Source organism: Seriola dumerili, unplaced genomic scaffold, assembly GCF_002260705.1.
Source record: "Seriola dumerili isolate Sdu_G_001 unplaced genomic scaffold, Sdu_1.0 BDQW01000592.1, whole genome shotgun sequence".
Classification (NCBI taxonomy): Eukaryota; Metazoa; Chordata; class Actinopteri; order Carangiformes; family Carangidae; genus Seriola; species Seriola dumerili.
The window spans coordinates 537,891-560,015 of record NW_019174847.1 but is presented as its reverse complement, the minus strand read 5'-3'; the positions used below and the strand labels follow the sequence as shown (position 1 = coordinate 560,015).

The 22,125-nt window shown below is 44.2% G+C and overlaps 1 protein-coding gene across 1 annotated transcript in view; it reads right to left on the bottom strand.

Annotated features, from left to right (window-relative positions):
• Positions 1–20,636, bottom strand: part of suco (SUN domain containing ossification factor) — a 37,238-nt gene extending 16,602 nt beyond the window's left edge. The window contains exons 1-4 of the mRNA XM_022764876.1: positions 20,410–20,636; positions 3,008–3,140; positions 1,338–1,436; positions 244–581 (exon numbers count right to left, since the gene is read on the bottom strand). Coding sequence (XP_022620597.1) covers positions 244–581; positions 1,338–1,436; positions 3,008–3,140; positions 20,410–20,462 — 623 coding nt within the window. The 5' untranslated portion in view covers positions 20,463–20,636. The remainder of the gene's footprint in view (positions 1–243; positions 582–1,337; positions 1,437–3,007; positions 3,141–20,409) is intronic.
• Between the last annotated feature and the right edge of the window lie 1,489 nt (positions 20,637–22,125).

The window sequence follows — 22,125 nt, the reverse complement described above, 5'->3', positions numbered from 1 at the left end:
CTTTTCTCTCAGTGACGAAACAAAACCAGTGGAAACAAACAGAAAACTGAAGGAAACCAAAGTTAACCAACAAAAACATCAGAGAATGTGCAGAACGAGACTCTGTCATGAAGAGACCCGGGTCGGGTTGAAATTGGCTTTAACCACCACGAGGTGAGAGATGTTCTACTGACTGTTCTGTGGTTAGAGCCAACCTCTGGCCCCCGACACCAGGTCTGGACTGAGGGAGGGGTCTGAGCTTACCCTGTGTGGGCTGGGCCGGCGCTCTGTGAGGTAGGTGTGTTGTCAGCTTCATCTGGGAGTGTGGCCTGGGTGGAGTCCAGGCTGGGGTGTGCAGCAGGGGCGTCACTGTGGATTTCTGCTTGGGCGGGGCCGTCTGTGGACACGTGGCCCTGTGCTGGAGCCGGCTCTGGAGCGGAGGACACTGGGGGGTCCTGGTCATGGTCCTGTGTGTCGGTCTGTAGGTCCGAATCAGTGTGGGGGGGCTCTGTTTGGGGTTGTGGCTCAGGAGCAGCGGGTACAGTATCGGACTCTGGGTCCGGCCTGGTTCCCTCCACCTCCGCCTCCTGAGGATTCACAGTCTGGAGACAGAGACACAAAAACATCCACATATAAAACATCGTCCATCGGCAGCTTCAGCAGCATGAGCCCATATGTCTGTGTGTGTGTGTGTGTGTGTGTGTGTGTGTGTGTGTCAGGAATCACACGTGAAACACACACACCTTCAGTTTGATTACATTTCTACAGCTTCACCACCGTTTACAACCTGAACCAGCTCAAGTTGATTCATCAAGTCCCGTTAAAAACACAGACCTACAGCTGGATGACACGTCACTGTAACTGTTACACTACCTTTATTGTGTGGGTGGTCAGTGTAATTCTACCTGTAGCACAGGTGTTACACTGGGAGCTGAGAGTCATCACGTCCACATCACTAATCACTGTTATTCTCTCTGTGAATGTGAGTCCGTCAGTCGTCCTCCTCAGAGGATGAAAAGCCAGTTTCTGTTTCTTTCTTAATTATAGTCCAGGCCCTTATAAATAGAACAATCTGTCTTTATTAACAGTGCAGAAGAATAAAGGATTGAATAGTTGAAACGCACTGATCTCATGTTGGTCTTGTTCACAAAGAGCTTTACAGCTTCTGTGACGACTTCAACACTCCTCCTCTCTCAGTGTTATCATTTCATCACTCTCTCTTTGTCTTTGTTTTACAGTCTTCACTGTTTCCTGAGTTTGTTTTCATTTATAACTTAATCATTTATCTGTGTGTGTGAGTGTGTTTTCTCTGATTGATTAGTATGTTTTAAACCTGAATGATTAGAGACGGGTGTCACCTGTTCTTGGTGTGTGTAGCTGTGTGTTTCCAGCTCTAGTGCTGCTCTCTCCGTCTCTAGTCCCATATCGTATGATGTGTGTGTCGTCCACTCGTCCACCTGGGGACACAAACAAATGATCCATCACACAGTCTCCAAGAGAAACCTCTTCTCTCCATCTTGAACAGTAATCAATCAATCAATCAATCAGACTTTATATGTAAAGCACTTTTCATACATACAATGCAACACAAAGCGAAGGCTGAAAAGCAAAGAAATGTATTTTGTATTTTGGTGAATAAAACCATAAATGAAAAGTTAGACATTAAAAATCATAAAGTAGTAAAGATAAAATAATAAAAGACTAAAAGAGAGGAGATGATTGGAGGAGAATAAAAACAAAAACAAAAGCAGTAATTAAATAAATAAAAGTAAAAATTAAAATAGATAAAAGTAGAATATTAAAAGGAAAACATTACAGAAAATATAGAATAAAATTTGAGTAAAGGTGTTCAGGTGTTCAGGTTTTCTGTGGACCACTAATATAACGCCTCACTGCAGGTTTTCATTCTGACTTTAACTAAAGCAGCAGACCTGAAGGTCCTGGAAGGTCCAGAGGATAAAACCTGAGGAATAAGAAGGACTACGACCATGAGGACAATAAAGTAAAACAATAATCAATCACTCATCAGTAAATGACAGACAGCAGCAACCATCAAACAGCTGGAGAGACTTTGTCAATAGATTGTGTTGATTTAAACAAATGCATTTTGTGTGTGAAAATGTCAGACGCAGAAGGTCTTTGCTTCTCCGGCTGAGAAAGAGGCTTTTATTGGACAGACAAAGAGTGTGTTCTGAGGCCGACCACAGACTGCCAGGCCGCTAACAATGACTCCCCTTCTTCTCTGCTGACACATGCATACCACACTACAACACACACTTCCCCAAATTATCACTCACACACACACACACACACACACACACACACTTCGAGGGTCCATTCATAAGAGCTGAGGGTGCCTGCTCTGAGCCGGCATCGGCCCACCTCAGCAAACCTTCCTTATGAGACGTCTCCTCTCTGAACGGAGGGAACGAACTCCAGCGACGGACTGACAGAGGATCCGTCTCCGTGGTTACTGAGACGTGAAGAAGAACAGAAAGGCTGAGGGGTGTGGGGGAGGGGCTTTGTGTCCTCTGAACTTTAACCTCAGCCTATATCACCACCATCGCTGTGACTTCTAGTACAGAGCGGACCGTGTTTCTGACAGCGACTCTTCATGTCACCACACGTTGACTTTACACAACAACATTGTGGCATGTAAAGGAAGAGAGATAAGATGCAGCCACCAACAAGTTTTATTCTTCAACAAAGACTTATGTAACACCCTCCCCCCACACACAGCCTGGCCTCCTCCTCCTCCTCTCTCCAAGCCTCCTACTTTTCACCAGGGGTTACTGGGTCACTAAAGTGCACCTCCCACCTCCCACCACCACCCTCCTGGTGTTATGCTAACTCATACATTTCATCATGCGCGGAGATCTAATTATACTGCGCACCACTGCAGCAGCTCTGTGAGCCACACTAACAGCCCACTGATCTGTGGGGGATGTGACGGGGAGGACACAGTTTCTTTTGAGACATTAAGAAGTCGGTGTCATTATTTGATTTGAATCTTCTGTTTTCCACAGACCTTGTGTTGCGTGGAGTCCAGCTCCTGCTCCTGCTCCTGCTCCTGCTCGTGGCCGACAGGGTTGTTGTCCCCGGCTGACTGACCTGAGCCAGACGAGCTCTGCTCTGAACAAAACACATGTTGACTGGGGTACCTGCAACAGAGAGGGAACGTTTGTCAGTCACAACTAGAAACACCTTATAACCCACTTCCTGTCCGCTGCCACAGGTTTCCCATCATGCACTGCTACTGAGCTCTTCACCTGCAGCGTGCTGGACCGGACCTGGAGAATTACTGCTTTTGTGTTGATGTTAACAATGAGCTGAGCGCACTGTCTTTCAGCACATGAACGCTCTGCAGTGACAGACTGACGGACGAGGCAAAATAAAGAGGGGGGGGTGAAAACCATCAGAGGTGATGTGAGAGAGGGAGAGAGAGAGAGAGACAGCTGTTTTAACTTTTTACTGATCCATCTTAATTATTTTATTTTCTTAATGGTTTTTAATTCAAAGGTTTGATTTCTGGTTGTTTTCCCTGTCAGAGTTTATTGGTTTACAGCTTCCTTGATAATTCAGACTTTGAGCAGCACACTGTGTTTCCACCTGGAATGAAATGTGCTGTATAAATAAAGTTTGAAATGAAGTCAAGAGTCAAACGAGAGGAGAGCGAAGGTCTGTCTAAACATGTTCCCCCCGCCATGACGCTACCTCACCCACTAACTCACACCGGGCGTCTCTGATGTGTGACAGTCAGCTGACTGCTGCAGAGCCATGAGACTCATTACAACAGATTGAATTAAAAACAAATTAAAAACAAAGACGCTTCACACGCCGACTCCTCGTCAGACAAAACAAGACCAGAACTGAAACCGATTCAGTTACTAAATAGTTCATGTACTCATGTATGCTGGTTCTATTATGGGGAACCACAAGCACCGACATGTGCACGGTACACCTGCTGAGACCTGAAGGCCTGTACACAGCGAGACTGTGAGTGTAACATCCAAAGACACAAAGCTGGGGAAGAAGCACCATGTGATTCTGAAACTGGAGCGCTCGAATACCAATGTCAGGACAGAGCGGGACACATGGACGCTCATGTTAGCGCCCTGACAGCCCGCCTGTCAAAGGGAGGGAGAGACGACCATCAGAGACAACCATCTGTCCCAGAGAGAGTCCTGTCACTCAGAGCGCGTCTCCGTCTGCACTCGCTTCATTAACATCTGAGCTGATTGGATGATGAGACAAAAGATGACACGAACACCTGGAGAAGAGAGAGAACCTTGTGTCGTACACGCCATCAGACTCAGGAGCAAAGCAGAATTACCGCCTTGTGGTCGTTTGCCTCCGCCGGCCTACAGGTCACAGCCTCCACCACTGTTCCCCAGGTACAGCTGAATAATAATACAACAGTATGATGTCACAGTGATGTGACCTTTGACCTTTTGGATATAAAATATCATCACTTTGTTATTTTATCTTATTAGACATTTCTGTGGAATTTTAATAATAATAATGAAGATAATGCTAATTTGTATTTTACCTTTCATACAAGAAACGACCTGCACCAGGTTCTTCACATGTTAAAGCTTTGATCTAAAGTTAAAACATTAAAAACATCAAAATGAGATAAAATAATGAATAAAGTAATAAATCATTCAATAAGATGTTTAAAGGAAAAACTGAGCAGCAGAAATGTGACGCAAAGTTTAAAGTTTCAGAGCGAGTTAAAGTGAAGAAACAAGTTTTGAGCTTTCTTTTAAAAACAGTTAGTGAGCTGCCTCTCTGATATCTATATCTATATCTATATCTATAGGTATCTATACCTGACATCTATAGGTATCTATAGGTATCTATAGGTATCTATACCTGACATCTATAGGTGGTGTGTTTGGACACCACGACGTGACATTTACCGCTGTCATCTTGGATCCCTGCTGATGATAAAATGTGTGCGTGTTCCTAAACGCCTCATAATATTCTTAGAGACTTCCCAGGAAGAGGCAGCTCAGGGCCACAGAGCCGGGGAGTGAAACTTAAGAGTGAACAGACCATGAGCTAATATAGGCTCCTGGATAATTTTAGATCCATAGCTTGAGACTATGTTGTGGGGAGGACACCCTCCACATGACACCACCTGAAGACACCACGGAGTTACATAACAGGCTGCTGTAATCATGAAATGCCAGAAAATCACACGGCCAACATGCAAAAACCCTGCACAGGAAACATTGTCAGTAATGACTTTATTTTTATTCATTTATTTATTTATTTGACCTCAAACTGACACAAATGTTTAAAAGTGAAACTGTTTTATAATCCATTAAATGAAGCATTTGATTGAATGACTCAGATAATGAGGGTCTGATTCAACGAAAGAAAGCGTGATCAGGTTACATGTTCAGTCATGTCCGATCTGCTATTTGCTCCTCAACAGGTGAAATCATGTCAAACAGCCGACGACACACCCAGAGATCCTGGCAGGTTACCATGTCAACCACAGGACAAGAGACGAGCCGTTCACAAGAACCTGGACACCAGCAGCAGGAATCGAGATGCAGCAACAAACACGTCTCTCAGATTCCTTTGAACCGCTCCCTCATATATAATAATATAATCTAACATGCATGTGTACCTGTGGCCTACCTGCACATATAATTCATTAATACCTCTGTGTTTTGTATGACTTAATCTCAGACTGTAGGTCAGTTCAGGATCCACGGATCACTATTCACACACAGAAAAACACCTTCCATTCATCCAAACTGGTCATTTTCAGTCACTGATCCGACATGTTGGAGTTCATCCTTCTTCGGTCAGAACTCTGCAGCTGCAGGACGAGTGTTATTAGTCTCATATCCTTGGCTTTCGTCGCTGTGCAGGACGCCACACAACCGTAGAACTGCTTCACAGTCATGGTCTGAATACTTTCATTATTTTATATCAAGGTCTCCGTGTTCCTGCATGTTCTCTGAGACCAGGTTTTAAACACTCTCAGCTGTGGGACCTGTGGTGCACGTCACGGTCTCCCTCCACACTGACTAACACTAAATCTAATAAAGGAAAATGCCCCAAAAAAAGTTGATGTCATTAAAATCCAGGAGTCAGAAGTGAGCTGTTCATGTTCTCAGACTTTGTGTTATTATCCTTTTTAAAGGCTTCAATCAGTCTGATAAGAGAACACTTGTGTAAATACAGGAGTGACACACACCACACAGTGCAGGTCACACAGTAAACACTCCTGTGTAAACTTCCGTGATGGTTCATGCAAATCTGAGTGACATCCGTGATGTTCATGGAAACTGCCGAGGCACAGATCGCTATTCAAATAATCAATATTCAAACACGGAGATTAAAATATGTGGTGCAATTAAAGACCATGAATGCCTCGTTCTTACTGAGCCACATGTAAACTGCCCACCCCCCCCCCACACCCACCCCCGCCCCCGTGTCATCGTCATGAATGAATGGAGAGACCTGAGTGTTGACATTCCTTCTGAAGGAGAGAAGAAGAAAAAAGGGAGAAAAGCTGCTGCTCTGAGAGGATCTGTGTTGGGGGGGGGGCGCACTGTGACCTACTTTAAATGGTTATACAACAGTGGGAGGGGGCACTTATGACCCACGAATGTAGAGAAAGGCAGAGAGCAACAGGAACAGAATGGATGTTTAAATGTACCAGTGGTGGGTGAACTGATGAAGGAGCCTGAGGCGAGACTAATGAGTCAGCAGCCTGCTCACACACTTCCTCATTCTCTCTCTCTCTCTGCTTCCTGTCCCACTTCAGGAGCACTGGGGGAGTTTAAACAATCTCTCTGTCCTTTACACCCCCCCTCTGATGACTGAACACCGTCCAATCACTCTGTAATATTCCTGTCAGAGCTGAAGTCCACATGATCAGCACGGACAGACGGACGTCTCCTGAAACTGTCTGTGCTGGTTCAGACAAATCCCCTGATATTTCCTGTTGGCTTTGGGACCATTCAGACTCGGGGGACAGAGACATAACTCGACCGAATCAACTGTACGGCACCGTACCAGCCGACTGCGTTAACACAACACTGCAGAGACAACAGGCTGAAGATAATTTCATCTGCCAGCAGCAGCTCAGATCTCGTCACCAGCTGCTGTAGAAACCTGCGCTCTGATCTCCGCTCAGGCAGGATGTTTGTCAAGTTACTGAAGGTTTTCACTGTGCATGACAACATGTGTGGGCTTGTGTGTGTGTGTGTGTGTGTGTGTGTGTGTGTGTGTGTGTGTGTGTGTGTGTGTGTCTGCCTGTAGCCTTAGGTCCTGCTCTCTCTGTTCAGACCTGGTATGAACCATACACTATAAATAAAGATGGACATCGCCTCTGTGACGTCATCCACAGGTTTCTGAAGCTCAGAGTGAGCTGCTTCACTGTCGCTATCTTGGCAGTGCCTGACTCCGCCCCTAAACTCCTGGCTAATCCAAAAATGGTCAAAGAGGAGGGGCTTGTGTAGAGCTGAGACTTGTGTGTCGGTTTGTGGCAAGCATACATTCCCGTTAACATCGTTAGCTCAGCTGGGTGTCTTGCTCGAAGGCTAACCCAAAGCTAATTCATTTGTTGGCTAATTAGCTTGCTAACGAGCTAAGCTAACAAGCCATCAATGGTGAGCGCAGACACTGATACCAGCTAATTAGAGTTTTACTCACCTGTAAAAACAGGAGCAGAACAGACAGCTAGCTAACTGTGACTGCACCCACCTGTCGCTCAAAGAGGCCACGCCCTCAATCCTCCATAACTGTAGTCCTTAATAAGATGTAAACAGGTGAGTTTTATAAACAGGTGTCATGAAGGAGGAAATTATCTTTAGAGACCAAAACAGTTTCTGTACCAGGCTGTAAACATGTTTATTTCTGCTGTAAAGTTGGACATTTTAACATGGGAGTCTATGGGGACTGACTCACTGTTGGAGCCAGACTCTAGTGGTCGTTAGAGGAACTGCAGCTTCTGGTTCTTCACAGTCGATGCTTGGTATTAACATCCGTCTCCAGTGTCCAATCACTAGTGGACAGCTCTATGTTCAGGTGTGAATGCAACCGAGACGCATTGAGGACGCAGACCACATGTCCAGGGCCACGCTGAAGGACCGCCTACTCTGACGTCTTCACACAGTCTGATTAGTCCAACAGTTTCATTATGAAACCCCCCCCCCCGACGTGCTGATCTGCATGAGGAGCAGGGAAGTGAGATCTGATCTCGATGACGCACGTGGAGACGCATTTCAATGCCAGACGCACTTAGAGCTGACCACTTGTTTTCTGATTCACGACAGTTTGCCTTTGTCATCATGCCCTCTCGTGCACGCTCGCCTCGCTCACAACATGACGGTGCAGCACATGACGTGCATGACCGGAGCCAGGACAGATTAGCTGCTCTGTCCCTCACCTGGACTCCATCTCTGAGCAGCCTGTTGCTCTTCATTAGGTAAACTCTCACGCACGCACACACTAAGTCCCTACCTTCCATAATTGACTTAAATGAAGAAACTGAAACTGTCAGTGTGACGACACAGAGGAGTCAGATAAACAAGAGAGCGACGGCTTTGTCACGACTGTCAGTGTAATTAGACTGATTGGTTGACATCATACAGGTCAGTGTGTTTTGTTAAGGTCTTGATTTAGAATTAAACAGGAAAATGAAAGGCACATCTGTGTGCTCCGTCCTCAGGAGAAGTCTGGGATGTTCTCACATGATTCCTGGTGTATGATGTGCGAGCTAATTACTGTGAGAAACACAGAGACGAGGTGATGATGTAGAGGAGGGGTCAGGAAGTCTGGTAAAAAGATCACATGATCATCTTCTTGGGTAGAATCACTATCCACCATCTGGCTCATCATCTGCATTCTGTTTCCCCCCTGATTTTATTCTGAAAGTCCTGACAGGAAGTAGGGATTCCTCTCTTTCTGCTTGTCCAGCCACAGTCACATATTAAACCTCTGGCTGACTGATTCACTGAACTTTGTTATTCTTTCATGTCACACACTGAGTGTCGCTCCGTTTGTCAAGCAAGCAACAGAACCTTTGGAGCTTCCTTCACAGCTTTTCAGAATAAAAGCTCAATATATTTTAAAATAAAAGCATTGCTAGAAAAAAAAGGACTTTCTCATGCTTTTATTTTCTAGGCAAAATCACTAAAGAGGAAATGATTCTGCGAGTGACTGTTGCTGCTCATGGAGATAGATTTTTTTAGATTAAAAAAATCATATCACAGATATTACTGCCAATGTTCCAGTTTTGGCCCCAGGGTCACCAGTTGCCCGTTCAAGTTTCCCTTTAAACTGGACAGTCCACGTCTAGTCACATGCACACACACACGCGCGCGCACACACACACACACACAACAAAAGGCCAAATAAATCCAGCTGTTTTCTTCCACATGAGGATAAATCCTTCAAGCAGGCGGAGGTCCCATGTTCAACTAACACACTCTGCTTCCAGTCCAGACAGAGAACAGAGACAGAGCTGAGGAGAGAATCCAGGATCCACGTGGGCAGAGGGGGAATGTGGGGCAGGGAGATGTACCAGGGCTCGCCAGTAAAGTAGGCCAGCGCATCTGCCAGGCAGACAACAACCTGTCGTCACTGTGGAGAGGACAGGAGGGGGCGGCGGGGCCTAAAAGCCTCTGTGGACTGAGCATGTGCGTTCTAGTTTTCATCCACATCGAGGCGCAGAACGACGTAGAGCAGCAGTTTGTTCTAAACCCTGCTGATCCTCTGTAATCCTCTCCACTGGTGCATCCTCGCAGCAGCCGGGACGCTGGGCCTGAACTGGTGAATCGCTCTCTCGCCAACACACCTTCACACACACACAGTCCTCCAGCAGCCAGTACTCTAACCCCCTCAGCATGCTCACATTTACCCTCCAAGGACGGGCCCCCCCAAGGACTGGCCGTGACCAGAGAGGGTTCCCCCTCTACAGCCGACCCTGAATTCTTGCACACACAGTGAAGCGGTGTCTCTGTGTTTTCCCCTGAACTGCTCTGCCTGTGGAAACTCACAGAGACAGCTCGGGCCATGACGAGATTTTCTTTGGAGCAGCGCGCTCCGACTTCTGTCTCCAACTGAAATGGTTCTAATCAACACAGAACCGGGAACAAACTGTTGACGCCAGATGTTCTGCTGACTGCTGCAAATCTCACTCTTCTCAATCCATTTACTGAAGCATGTTACACTCACTTCCTGCTTTTAACACAGTCAGTTAATGACGGGTCATGTTTGTAGCCAGGAAGCACGGGTCGGTTCGTCACTAGAACCTGCAGGCTGCTTAGAAAACGATCTGCTCATGGACTTAATACAGAAGAGAAGTTCCCAAAAGACTGAACAAAAATCTCATGAAGCTCAAGGTTTTAAAATTAGTTAAAATCTTTTTAGATATGACCATGGTCTTTGAAGCACATCCCACAATGAGTCAAATTCATGATATGACTGTCCTTTTCCTTAGAGAGAAACCTCATGACCCAGATTTGTTGTGCTGAGGCAGGTGAGGCAGGTGAGGCAGGTGAGGCAGGTGAGGGGGGTGAGGCAGAGAACCAAGAGATTGAATTTGTAAATAATGAAACTGATTCTGTATTTTTCAAAGTTAAACACACGTTGACACTCGTCTGAAAGTAAACATTATATTGTTTATTAAATCAAATAATGAGGGTTCATCATTTCATTCAATATCTTCATTTCAAACTGGAGCCTGAAGGATCTGAAATATCAGAACACAAGCTTCAAATATGAAATCAATCAAATTGAATATATATCGACCTGCATGAACAAAGCTCACAGCAGAGTGAGCGCTCTCTCACGTCACACTCGTCCTCAAGCAGAACTTGATCGGTGGCTTTTCGTTAGTCTTGTGAAATGCTATGCTAACAAAACACACTGGAACAGGTCCAGTGGTTCCCGGCAGAATGACACCGCTTCATACGGTTCCTGCTCAGAGACACATGATCACAATCTGATACTGAAAACACTCCAGTCCTGTTCATAAAACCCTTGGTGAAATGATTTGTGAAGCGTGTTTCTGCTCTGTGAGGATCCCTCTTTAACTACAGCGGCTCTGTGACGCAGCCGTCTCGCTCTCCGATGTGGACGAACACACACACACCTCTATTTGGAAATCAGCCTGTGGCTCCAAGTCACCAGGAAGAGGAAAGACTGCTGCTCCTGTCAGATGGTGTTCAGCTAACATGACTACTACTCGCTCTCCCCCAGATCTGTTCCACTGTTCACACACACTGCTTCATATCTCCTGCAGTTTCTGCTTATTATTCATTAGTATTATAGATAACACCAGTACCTATAGGTCTCAGTATGATTATGTCCAACATAACATTGAGCAGCAGATATGATAACACCATTACCTCAATGCAGCATAAATGAATCATTGTGATGAACAGAGATGTCGACAAATCATATTCTCCAGATGTTATAAGACCCAACAAAAATCACATCATCAACATTTTTAGTGAAAATCAAAGTGTGAAAACGACTGAAATCTTATATTTCACTATCTGCCAAAATAATCCCAATATGATTGATTTTTACGTATTGCTAATGAATTGACAGTGTGGACACTAACGACTGGAGTGGGAAAAAAAACACAAAAAACATTCTGGTCAATTAAATCTCAGACAAACTGGATTAAAAGCACATTATTCTCAGAGATAATTAACATATAATATGTCAAGCTTCTATTTTACGTTACTGAATTGACTGGTTATGAAATGAAGTCATTAAATGATCTGGGTCAAGAAGGGAAAACCAAACCCATAGGTGGAGTTTAAATCTGTTTCTGCTGTATTCAGAATCAAGTCATATATCAGTCTGTTAATAAACTTTATTTGTCCCCAGGGGCAATTTAAAAGGCACATAGAGTAGATATTAAATAAACTCAGAAATACACTGGAAAGAACAGAGACAACGGTACACATTAAGAAAAGGAAAGGAAGTGCAACTATAATAAATAAGTGATTGAACTCATCAGCATGAAGAGTGAAGCTGTGACGCTGTGAAGCGGCGCTCCCAGACAGACTGGGATCAAAGAGGCTTGGGAATGTGACATCAGGAACACTGGCTCGGGACAATGGGACTGAAGGACGCAGTCATGTGATATAATGACATTTGATAGGAAAAGCCATTTTTACAGCGTGGGCTGGCACGGGCGGGTGTGCACGCAACAATACACGTGCATTCTTGGTCAGTATGTGTGCATCAGCAGGCACAGCGGGAGAACAAAAACCCATCAAACATTCAGCTCAGTACACAGTGTACCGACACGCCGCAGCGCCGCCAAACACTCATTCACCATACGCACTCCGACGCAAACACCGCCCCCATGACGAGCAACACGGCAACAACTAACAGGAAACTCACCTGAGTATTTTGCCTTTGAACAATACATCATATTCATATTTAACTAATCTGAGACAGAGTCCATTACAACATGTGATTCATGTGAACTGTGAGACAGATGAGACGTTTTCATGTGTGAGCTTCAGTAAATCATGTCCTCATTAGCTTCAGTACACAGTGTTCTTTAGTAGCTGTGACGATGTGGACTGGGCCTCTTTCTGTACACTGCCCTCACACACACACACACACACACACACACACACACACACACACACACACACACACACACACACACACACACACACACACACACTCACACACACACACACTCACACACTCACACACTCACACACACACACACACACACACACACCCACACACACTCACTCACACACTCACACACTCACTCACACACTCACACACTCACTCACTCACTCACTCACACACTCACTCACTCACTCACTCACACACACACACACACACTCACACACTCACACTCACACACTCAGGCTTGAGAGCTGCTCAGGCTGCTGAAGGTAAACAGTGAGGAGCAGCAGAGGGGGAGGGGAGCACTTGAGGAGGAAAATAGTCCCTTTCTGCAGCAGGGCAGGAAAAAGCAAAGTAACTCCTGGTTGTGGTGAATAAACTTTCCACAGTCGCTGCAGAGTCCAGGGGCCGGTTCCACAGAGACAGACTGACTCTGGATCAGATCTAACACACAGTCAGACTTCAGATAGACTGAGTCTAAATTCATCCGCTGCACAAAGCACTTTAGTTCTTGTCTGTCTTAAGCCAGACTGTGGTGCAATGAATTCTGGGTAAATTAAGGACATTTTCGCTTCTCGTTGCTCTTTTCATAACAATGTTAGAAAACCACTAATTATGAGCCACGTTTTCCTGTGTTTTGCTGTGTGGTGCTACTGGTCAGCGCCGGTGTCACTGATTACCATGTTACCACGGTAACGCGGGTCATTGACCCGAGTTAGCCTGGTGGTAAGGTGTCTAATGTTTTACAATTAGTCAGTCTTTATTTTTGTGCTTTAGAAGGATCTACGAGCAAAACTTGGACTCTCCTAACACGACAGATGTTTGTGAAGCCGGCCCAGCCCTCACTCTGACGGAGACACATTTACACACCTGAAGGAAGGTTTTCATACAGCACACACGACTGCACGGGGAAGGTGTGTTTACCACACAACCACAATAAGGTCAAACAGAAATACGTCCAACCTGAACGCTCAGTTGTCAAACAGTCAAATCAATCAGCCGTCTTCTCTTTGCCTCTTCTCACACCAGCAACAAAGCGACAACAGAGTTCTGCTTCTGACGCACGTCTCCACCTCTCAGACCCAACAGTCTCCACCCTCACAGTACATTCAGCAACAGTGAACAGTGGTATTTTCATTCTAACCGCTGACACAGCCTCAGGCCACTGGGCTGCAGCTCTACCTTTTCCCAGAAAAATATTGTGAGCAACAGGAATCTGCAAAGAAGCTCCTGCTGCCAGGAAATAAACCAGTGTCATCACAACCAAGGCACCAGGCTCACAACTGTCAGCTTCCTCACAATCAGCATCTGTTTTTATTCACATCAACACAAAACTATGTTGATGTACGTTGTTGTGGCGCTCAAAACTTAAACCATGGAGCTTTGAAAGTGTCCCCTGAACACATCGTTGAGCAAAGGAAGTGAGAGACAAGATGGACCGACACAAAACTGAAAGTGAGAGTCACTACAGTAATCTCTAACATCTGCTTTGGTTTTCATTTCAGGGCAAAAACTGGCAACACAACACCTGATAGAGACAGACTAATGAACTCTAAATACTGTGACGTCAAACCACTTAGTCAGTCAGTTATCCAGGTGTTGGAACGCAGCATTACGTCCACATCAGCTGACCCTGAAGAGAGCGCAGCTATGTAAACAGACAAAGTAGATTAATGAAGCCGGGGTTCTCCTCTCTCCTCCAACAGATGAGTGGAGAGCTGTGGAGACACTGCAGCCTGACTGGCTCATTGTATTTCCTGCAGTCTGACTGGATTATGATTTGCACACACCACAGACTCACTGCAGGTATCACTGGTTCATTATCGTTGTGCATGGACATCTGGATTGTTGTGATCACCCAGCTCCTGCAGTAACAGCGGATCTACCTCAGGTTTCTGTCTCACTTTGACTTGCGTCCTGCGGCCGGGAGACAGGCGGGCCGGCAGCGCTCAGAGTGCTCATCAGTCTCCTCACATTAAACTAGAGCTGCCGGCTGTCAGAGCCAGACCGCTACAACAACAACAGAGAGATGGACTCTGTCACTGAGCCTCAGGTCTCTCAGCCAACGGTCAGGAAAAGGAACCTCTAACAGAGTCCAGCTGATAGACCCAGTCAGTCATTACAGTGTTTTATTACAACGCGTCTGGATATTTATCATATATACAGACATACAGCGAGTCAACCAGCCAGAAGTTAATGAAAACTCAACAACTCAAATATCTTCATTTATCTGCCCATCGAAAAACACAAAGAAACTCACTTTTATATCATAAATGATATAAAAAAGAAATAACAAACCTGAGATGTTTTATTTGGTAATTGACTTAAAATGTCATCTTTCTGTTGACTGAACCGACTGAGCCCTAATCTGTTTCCAACTGATTGTGAAGAAGCAGAAACATGTGGCGGTTATCTGGTGATCTAAACACGGAGACGTCTGCTGCGCTCGCTGAGGAGGACGATCCTGACCTGAGGCGGGGGCGGGACACCTGTCCAGAATTAAAGTCTATTCTGTCTTATTATTAAAATCACATCACACAGTATGTTACAAAGCCTTTGTTTCATTTATAGCTTCTTGGCATTTTTAAAACCGTTTGAAAAGACATTTCATTACATTAGAAATATGAACCTATTTGGGTTAGGGTTACACACACACACACACACACACACACACACACACACACACACACACACCTCTGGGCCGACCACTCCTTCAACCTCAACAACCAATCAGGTCGTTTTCTTCAACCCTCTGATACGACCCAGAGGAGTGTCTCCTGAAACGGCGCCCCCTACGGCAGCAGCGTGCGTACCAGACCTCGGTTGTCATGGTTACCACAATAAACAGCGACAGCGGCGTACCCATCGTTGCCTTGGTTACTATAAAAACGGTCATGGCTTGGTTAGGTTGAAGAAAAGATCATGATTTTAGGGTCAAATAAGTACTTCCTCAACATCAGACGATCTTTGTCACCATGGTTACAATAATAACAACGAGCAGTCATGGATAATAGAAACAACATGGGAATTGAACACCGCTCTCCTGTGTCACATCCACCTCCTCCTCCTCCTCCTGACGTGGACTCCGTCTCTCTTCATAAGTGTCACTGACACTTTTCTCTTCGCTCCTGTCATCATCACTACGACCACTAGAGGTCGCCTAGCAACAAAACCTAACTATGACGTCACAACAACCTGCTGACAGTCGACCTGAGGGCTCGGTCTCCTCTGGATGTAACGTTGTGTTTTTCTTGTGTCTTCCTGCCTCTGCAACATGTTTGTTTGGGGTTATGTCAGACAGCCAATCACAACCAGTCTTAGGTCTCGGTACGAGCATGCTGCCGGCTCATTGGCTCACCGGTGCTGCTGAGATTTATTCCTCTGGTGCTGAATGACCAGGCATTGGTCAGCCAGGCCTGTATGTAGGTGAAATGTCATGTTTGCTCTGACAGATAACCTCGTGGCTTCTTTCTCTGTTGCTATAGAAACAGAGATGATTCACTGTTTGTGAGTTAATCAATACTTTAAATTCCTCTGTTTGAGACAGAACCTATCGCACCTATCGGTGAGATAGGCTGCACCTTTGCTCAGGTAGTGAGGCAAGTGAAAACAAACAGGACCTCCTCCAGTCTCTGTGTATGTGAGGCAGCATTTCATCTCTGCATGAAGAGAAGCTCCAACACTGGGTCAGAAAACATCTGTGCAGCTGTGCGTCCACATGCACGTGCTGGGTCAGTACAAAGACAGCTGCTGCTGATTATAAATGAATATGAACAATGTCCTTCAGACCACATGAAAGGTAGTACAGGACCACACCTGAGTGGGTAATGTACATAAGGTAAAATATACATCCCAATGATTCCTTCATCCTTCGCTCAGTGACGACGTTCACAGCTCGGGGGGGGGGGTCTAATGAAGAAGGTGGAGGAGGAGGATGAACAACCATGTTGTAAATCATGTTACATGTTACATGTTACATTACAGGACTGTTAAAGCTACAACAGGAGGAAATGAATACCTGGGGGGTGATGAGCTTCAGGAGGAGAAGCAATAATCACTGTGTCCCCAGGCAGGCTTTTAGTTTCCACTTCACCTTCATGTTCCAGCCCCTAACCCTAACCCCCCCCCCCCCACGGCAGGAACAGCCAAACACACACAGAGCTCTCTCTGTTTCTGTGTCATTAGCTCTCAGTGCAGGTACAGGTGCTGGTGGGTCTGTAGTGTTGGGGAACACAGGCAGAGCTCTCAGTGACGACAGGCTCTGATACATAACGAGGATCTACTTATGCAACGCCCCAAAAAAAGGAACTTTAACGACGTGGGCTGAACACATAGTTCTGTTAACGAGAGTCCTCCGGCTCTGTTCTACAGTGCTCACACTGTCTTTGAGGAAATGTGTGAGGACACCACACAGAGGAGGCCACAGTCAAGGAAGATTTCTTAGACTGAGGGAATTTACCTGATGCTATATTTGCTATAATCCATTTGCCTGCTAACTCACTGTGATCTTTCTCTGGGGTATTTTTATGCCCATAATGTTTCTGTTGTTGTGCTATAAAAACAGAGGCTCACAAGACTGCTAAGACTTTGGAAACGTGAGATGAGAACCGAGAGGGCGGCAGCAGAGGGCAGGTGAGAACATATAGACCATCTCATCCTATAGATGATCTCAGGTGGGAAACAGGTTGGACAAGAAAAACCCTGCGGCGTTTTCTCACTGGGTCAAAACACAAACACACCTCAATACCCTAAAGCAATTTAAACAGCATTTAATTAGCTCAAGACTAATCAACAGCACAAACCATTAATTATGCAATAATCAGGCGAGTACATGCATTAAACAAAACTTTATTGTACCTGCTCAGAGAATTGTAATGTCTCTCAGTTCTATTGCTGCAGATTACAGTGCAGTGTAAGAGAGTATCTTCCCCAGCTGGTCATTTGGCTGCAGCGTTATCTCCTGAGTGCTAATCACATTACATAATAATAATCTTCAAACGCCTGTGAAACTAATAAGCATATGACAGAGGGACAGAAGGAGAAGATGACAAGATATGAAGCTGTTTGTCTTGAGCGTGCAACGATCATAATCCAAGTTTTATTTTGCCCCTCAGGTAGTTTTACAGAATATGTAATTTACACAAAGATGTCCACTGATTTGGATAAACAACAGTGAGTTTAATCAGTTTGCGACCTGCTATGAGAGCTGTGTTACCACAGAAACCACAGTCAGCATCTCAACATCTCATGACCCGAGCTGAAATCTAAATACACATCTGCAGTGAGCCGTCATTACTGACAATCTACCTGGCTGGAAATATGCACCCTCACACAAAACACCCTCAAGCACACACACACACACACACACACACACTTTCTCCAGGGATGCTGATGTCAACAGCCTGAGCTAGCATACCATAAACACAGTAAGATCCCTGCTGCTGACTGTGCGGGCGAAGAGGCGGCACACACAGTCTGCTCTAAGCACTGCAGCACTAAGACGTCCAGCTGAGCAGATCCACATACAACCTGGACCTGAAACATCAACGTTAGCCCTGGCCATTCCACAGCACGGCAGAGTTATTAAAGACAAGAGTAACAGAGTGAAGCCCCCCCCAGTCTGCTCACACACAGCCGCTCTCTGTGCCTAAAATCACTGCTGCCTTGGAAACCTTGGGATTACTGCAAGGACTGCATTCCCCGTTCCTGTGTTGCCACTGGGACGTGTGAGAGTTGGCACGGAGGAGAGAGAGGCCGACGGCGACGCGCTAAAAAGGGTTCGCATTAGTAATGAAGTCTAGGCGGGTGCTTACATGGTCGATAGTTTGTAGGAAAGAAAACCAACGTTTAAGCAAGTAATCACCTGACGTGCAAGACTGTAATCAGATCTAGTAATTACTGAGGATTAAAGGCTGCCTCATTCATGGATTTAATTCTGAATTTGATATTCATTCGGAGTGCTCTTGAATTTAAATGACTAACTAAGGATATCTGGATTCCTCAGTCACATTTCTGTTCCACTGGCCCTCAGGAGGAAGAGAGGAGCACCCTGTTATGACTAGCTTAATGTTCTCCTCCTCTCGTCCTTCTTACTATATGTTACTCTAAATCTATCTGTGCAACACCTGAACCCTTTTAAAACACTGATCAATGTGAAAGTGACGATCCTTCAGAATAAAACAGTACAATCAGTGAGCTAATCTTTTCAGTCAAATATTTAGACTTGTGTTTAACATCAGTTTGTCTGTTCTTGTAAAGCATGAATACTGTGAAGATAATACAGGCTGTGTACTGGTGAAAGTTTTACTTATTAATGAGACATTACGTAGTTCTAATCGTCGTTATAATAATAACTAAAACATGAGCCCTCAAATCTGTTTCCAAAGCTTCCAGGAAGCAGAGGAGGAAATAAAACACGACTGGTTTCAGACTGTGATGATCAGGGAGCGAGTCGGCAGCACAGTGATTACTGACAGGGTCAGTCAGAGTGTAATGTTAACAGGAGGAGCTCAGGTGTCGGACTCGTACAAACTATAGTTTAAAGGTATTAACTTACTTATTCAACCAGCCATTATGAATGAGATTATCTGCTCTACCAAAAAACACAAAACAAACACACACACAGCCATCTTAGGTTCTATATAGTCAATACAGAAAGACACGTATCGTCTGCAGGCCACACACTGGGTGGTTAGCTGCTCCTGACTCACCAACCTGGATAAAGGAGGCACGTTAGCTGAACTGTTAATCCCATTTCACAAACCTGTGCATTGTTACCTGCTCCGTGCTTCTGAGATTAAACAAATTCATGAGCGGCGTTAATCTACCAGATGTCAAACCTGTGTGCACGTGCTTTGCTGAACAACTACGATCACCCTTTCGAAAAGGGGAACTGTAGAATGTAATCACAGATGTAACACATCTGTATTATGATAATGAACTATTTTACACCTTTACAGAGACTGTTACCTCGGGATCGACCGTGTTTTCAGAGGATTTTAAATATTGAGTCACACTTATTGGTCAATTGACATGACACTGACAAACCCCCACTGATTATTTGTACCAGTAAATTATTATTGACATTAACAACATTTCCTCTCAACTACAGAGAAAGTCATGTTTTTTTTTATTTCACATGATTATAAATATAGTCAATCTGGGTTTATACCTGTTACCTTGACAACAGACAATTCTAAGTTACTTAACCATCTGATCATGTGGAGTTTTCCAGATAGATAACTGGATTAATTAATAGTTTAATAATGGTTAGTGAAGCCTCAAGAAACAGGGAGAGAGAATTATAATTCCATCTTTTTAAATGTTGAGGAGAAAGCAGCTCGTTACAGTCACTTTCTTTATTTCTTACTCAACATTATTAATGTTGAGTAACGTTGACATCACAGTCCAACTTCACTGCTTTAGGTTAGCTAGCTATGTTGCTCTTCAACAGCGGAACACATCTTATCTACCGACCACATAAAACATAGTTTAAAAACAATCTTTATAAACCAGTTATATCAAGTAAACAAACAAAAAAACACATTTTCAGGCTCTTCTTCTGAGTTAGAGGTGAAGTCAACACTGAACCGATGTTAGCTCTGTGGCGGGGATGGTTCATTGACTGACGGATATAATGCGACAAAAGAAACCGAGAAAACCGACGTGACGGACGGTGTGACAATCATGAGACGTGGTTCTCCTGATGTTCACACTGTCATTTGTCTGACGTGTGGTGGTTAAAGTAGATGGAGGTGTAGAAAGAGGTGTAGATGTCGGGCTAAAGCTTACCAGCACAGGAGAGCTACAACGAGGCACACCAACAAAACGCGCAGCCTCTTCATTATCTTCCCGCGGGGACCAACATCCTCGCTCTTTGGGTTGTTTCTAATCTCTCAGGCTTCACAATTCACCGAAGACGAGCTCGGGGCCTGTTTAACTTTCACACGGACAAACGACTGTCTTCTCCGGCTAAAACCTACTCTTGAGGTGTGCTAATGTTCATTGTGCGGACCAGTTGTCCGCCTCTTTTTCAGCTTCAGTAGCTACTGCTGTTGACGGCTAGCTGGCTCTTGGTAAGTTCAACCCATGCTCGGGTCCGACCAATCACATCGCAGCTGAGGATTTGTCGACCAATCGTAGGAGATGTAGCAACACGATGTCTGAGAAACGCCCCGCCCCCCCCCCGGACTGAGGATGAGTTGGTGACTGTGGGGCAGGACGCGTCATCTACTTATTGATAAGGAAATTAGAAAAGCATGAAACGAGAGTTGTTGCACAACCGTCTGATGTAAAACGTTTCAATATAAAAGACTGAAGTGTCGCTGATTGTGGCTTTGTAAAATAAAATACACGGAATCTCTTTGTGAGGAGTGGGTGAGTGCTGTAAGGAATCTGAACACTGTGTACTTTTTCCCTCGATACCGAAAAACACATTCAAATAGTATTAAAATGGACATTTCAAAAAATCATGAAAAGATATTTAAATTAGAGTCATTCGTTATGAAAGCTCCAGACTCAATACAGCTGTTATTATTCTGTCTATTTCTCTTTTAACCATGTTTCATTTTTTGACATCAGAAAATAGTACAATGTTTGTTTTTTTAAAGTTAAGATTGTATTTATTTACACAAGGAATAGTATAGAACATTATGACCTTCTTGTTTATAACAGTGTTAAGTTCTCTTATGAATACAGGAGCTTTTTTCATCCCACTTATTCATTTATCTTTTGTATGTGACTTATTGGATTGAATTGTGGTTTTTGTTTTTCTTTCTCATTTATTAATAAATGAAATTATTAAATAGGGCTGTTGTATGTATTAGCTTTGTGTTGGTGGATGTGCGTCATAGGGGTTGTGTTGTGTATTGTGAGTCTCATTGTGAGTATGAATGATATGGATGTGTATTGATGTATCTGTTGTTATTGAAGTATTGTTTATGAATTGAAGGGGACCTCAGGCAGAGGAGCCATTGTTATAGCACAGTGACTAATGTGGATCTAACTAACTAACTAAATAAATAAATAAATTTAAAAAATGAGATAAATTAAATAAATAAATAGAGATAATAGCATTTAGTAAATTCCAAGAGTTATTCAAATTAAAGTGTCATAAAAATCCCATGTTTTGTTATTCCCATAGACTGGTGGAATCTATATTATATACAAATCTTGTCCCTCTTAAAACATCAATAAAAAAATAAATAAACAAAAACACTTCTTTATATGTTGTTAATGATGTCTTCCTTCTTTAATTGTAGTTAGCTTCTTGTGTTGGTCATTTACGGTTGTTATCGAAAGAATTAGATTATCTGAATACACTCTATGTTCTGTCTATTTACCCCACATACACCACAAGAACTACATATCCCAGAATGCAATTCGAGGATGGTCCTAAAAATGTGCCTGTAGCCTTTTTGTTTTTAAATAATATCTAATGTATATCGAATGATAAATACGATATAAAATGATTTAAATTAATATAACTTAAAATACGGTAGTGAATGG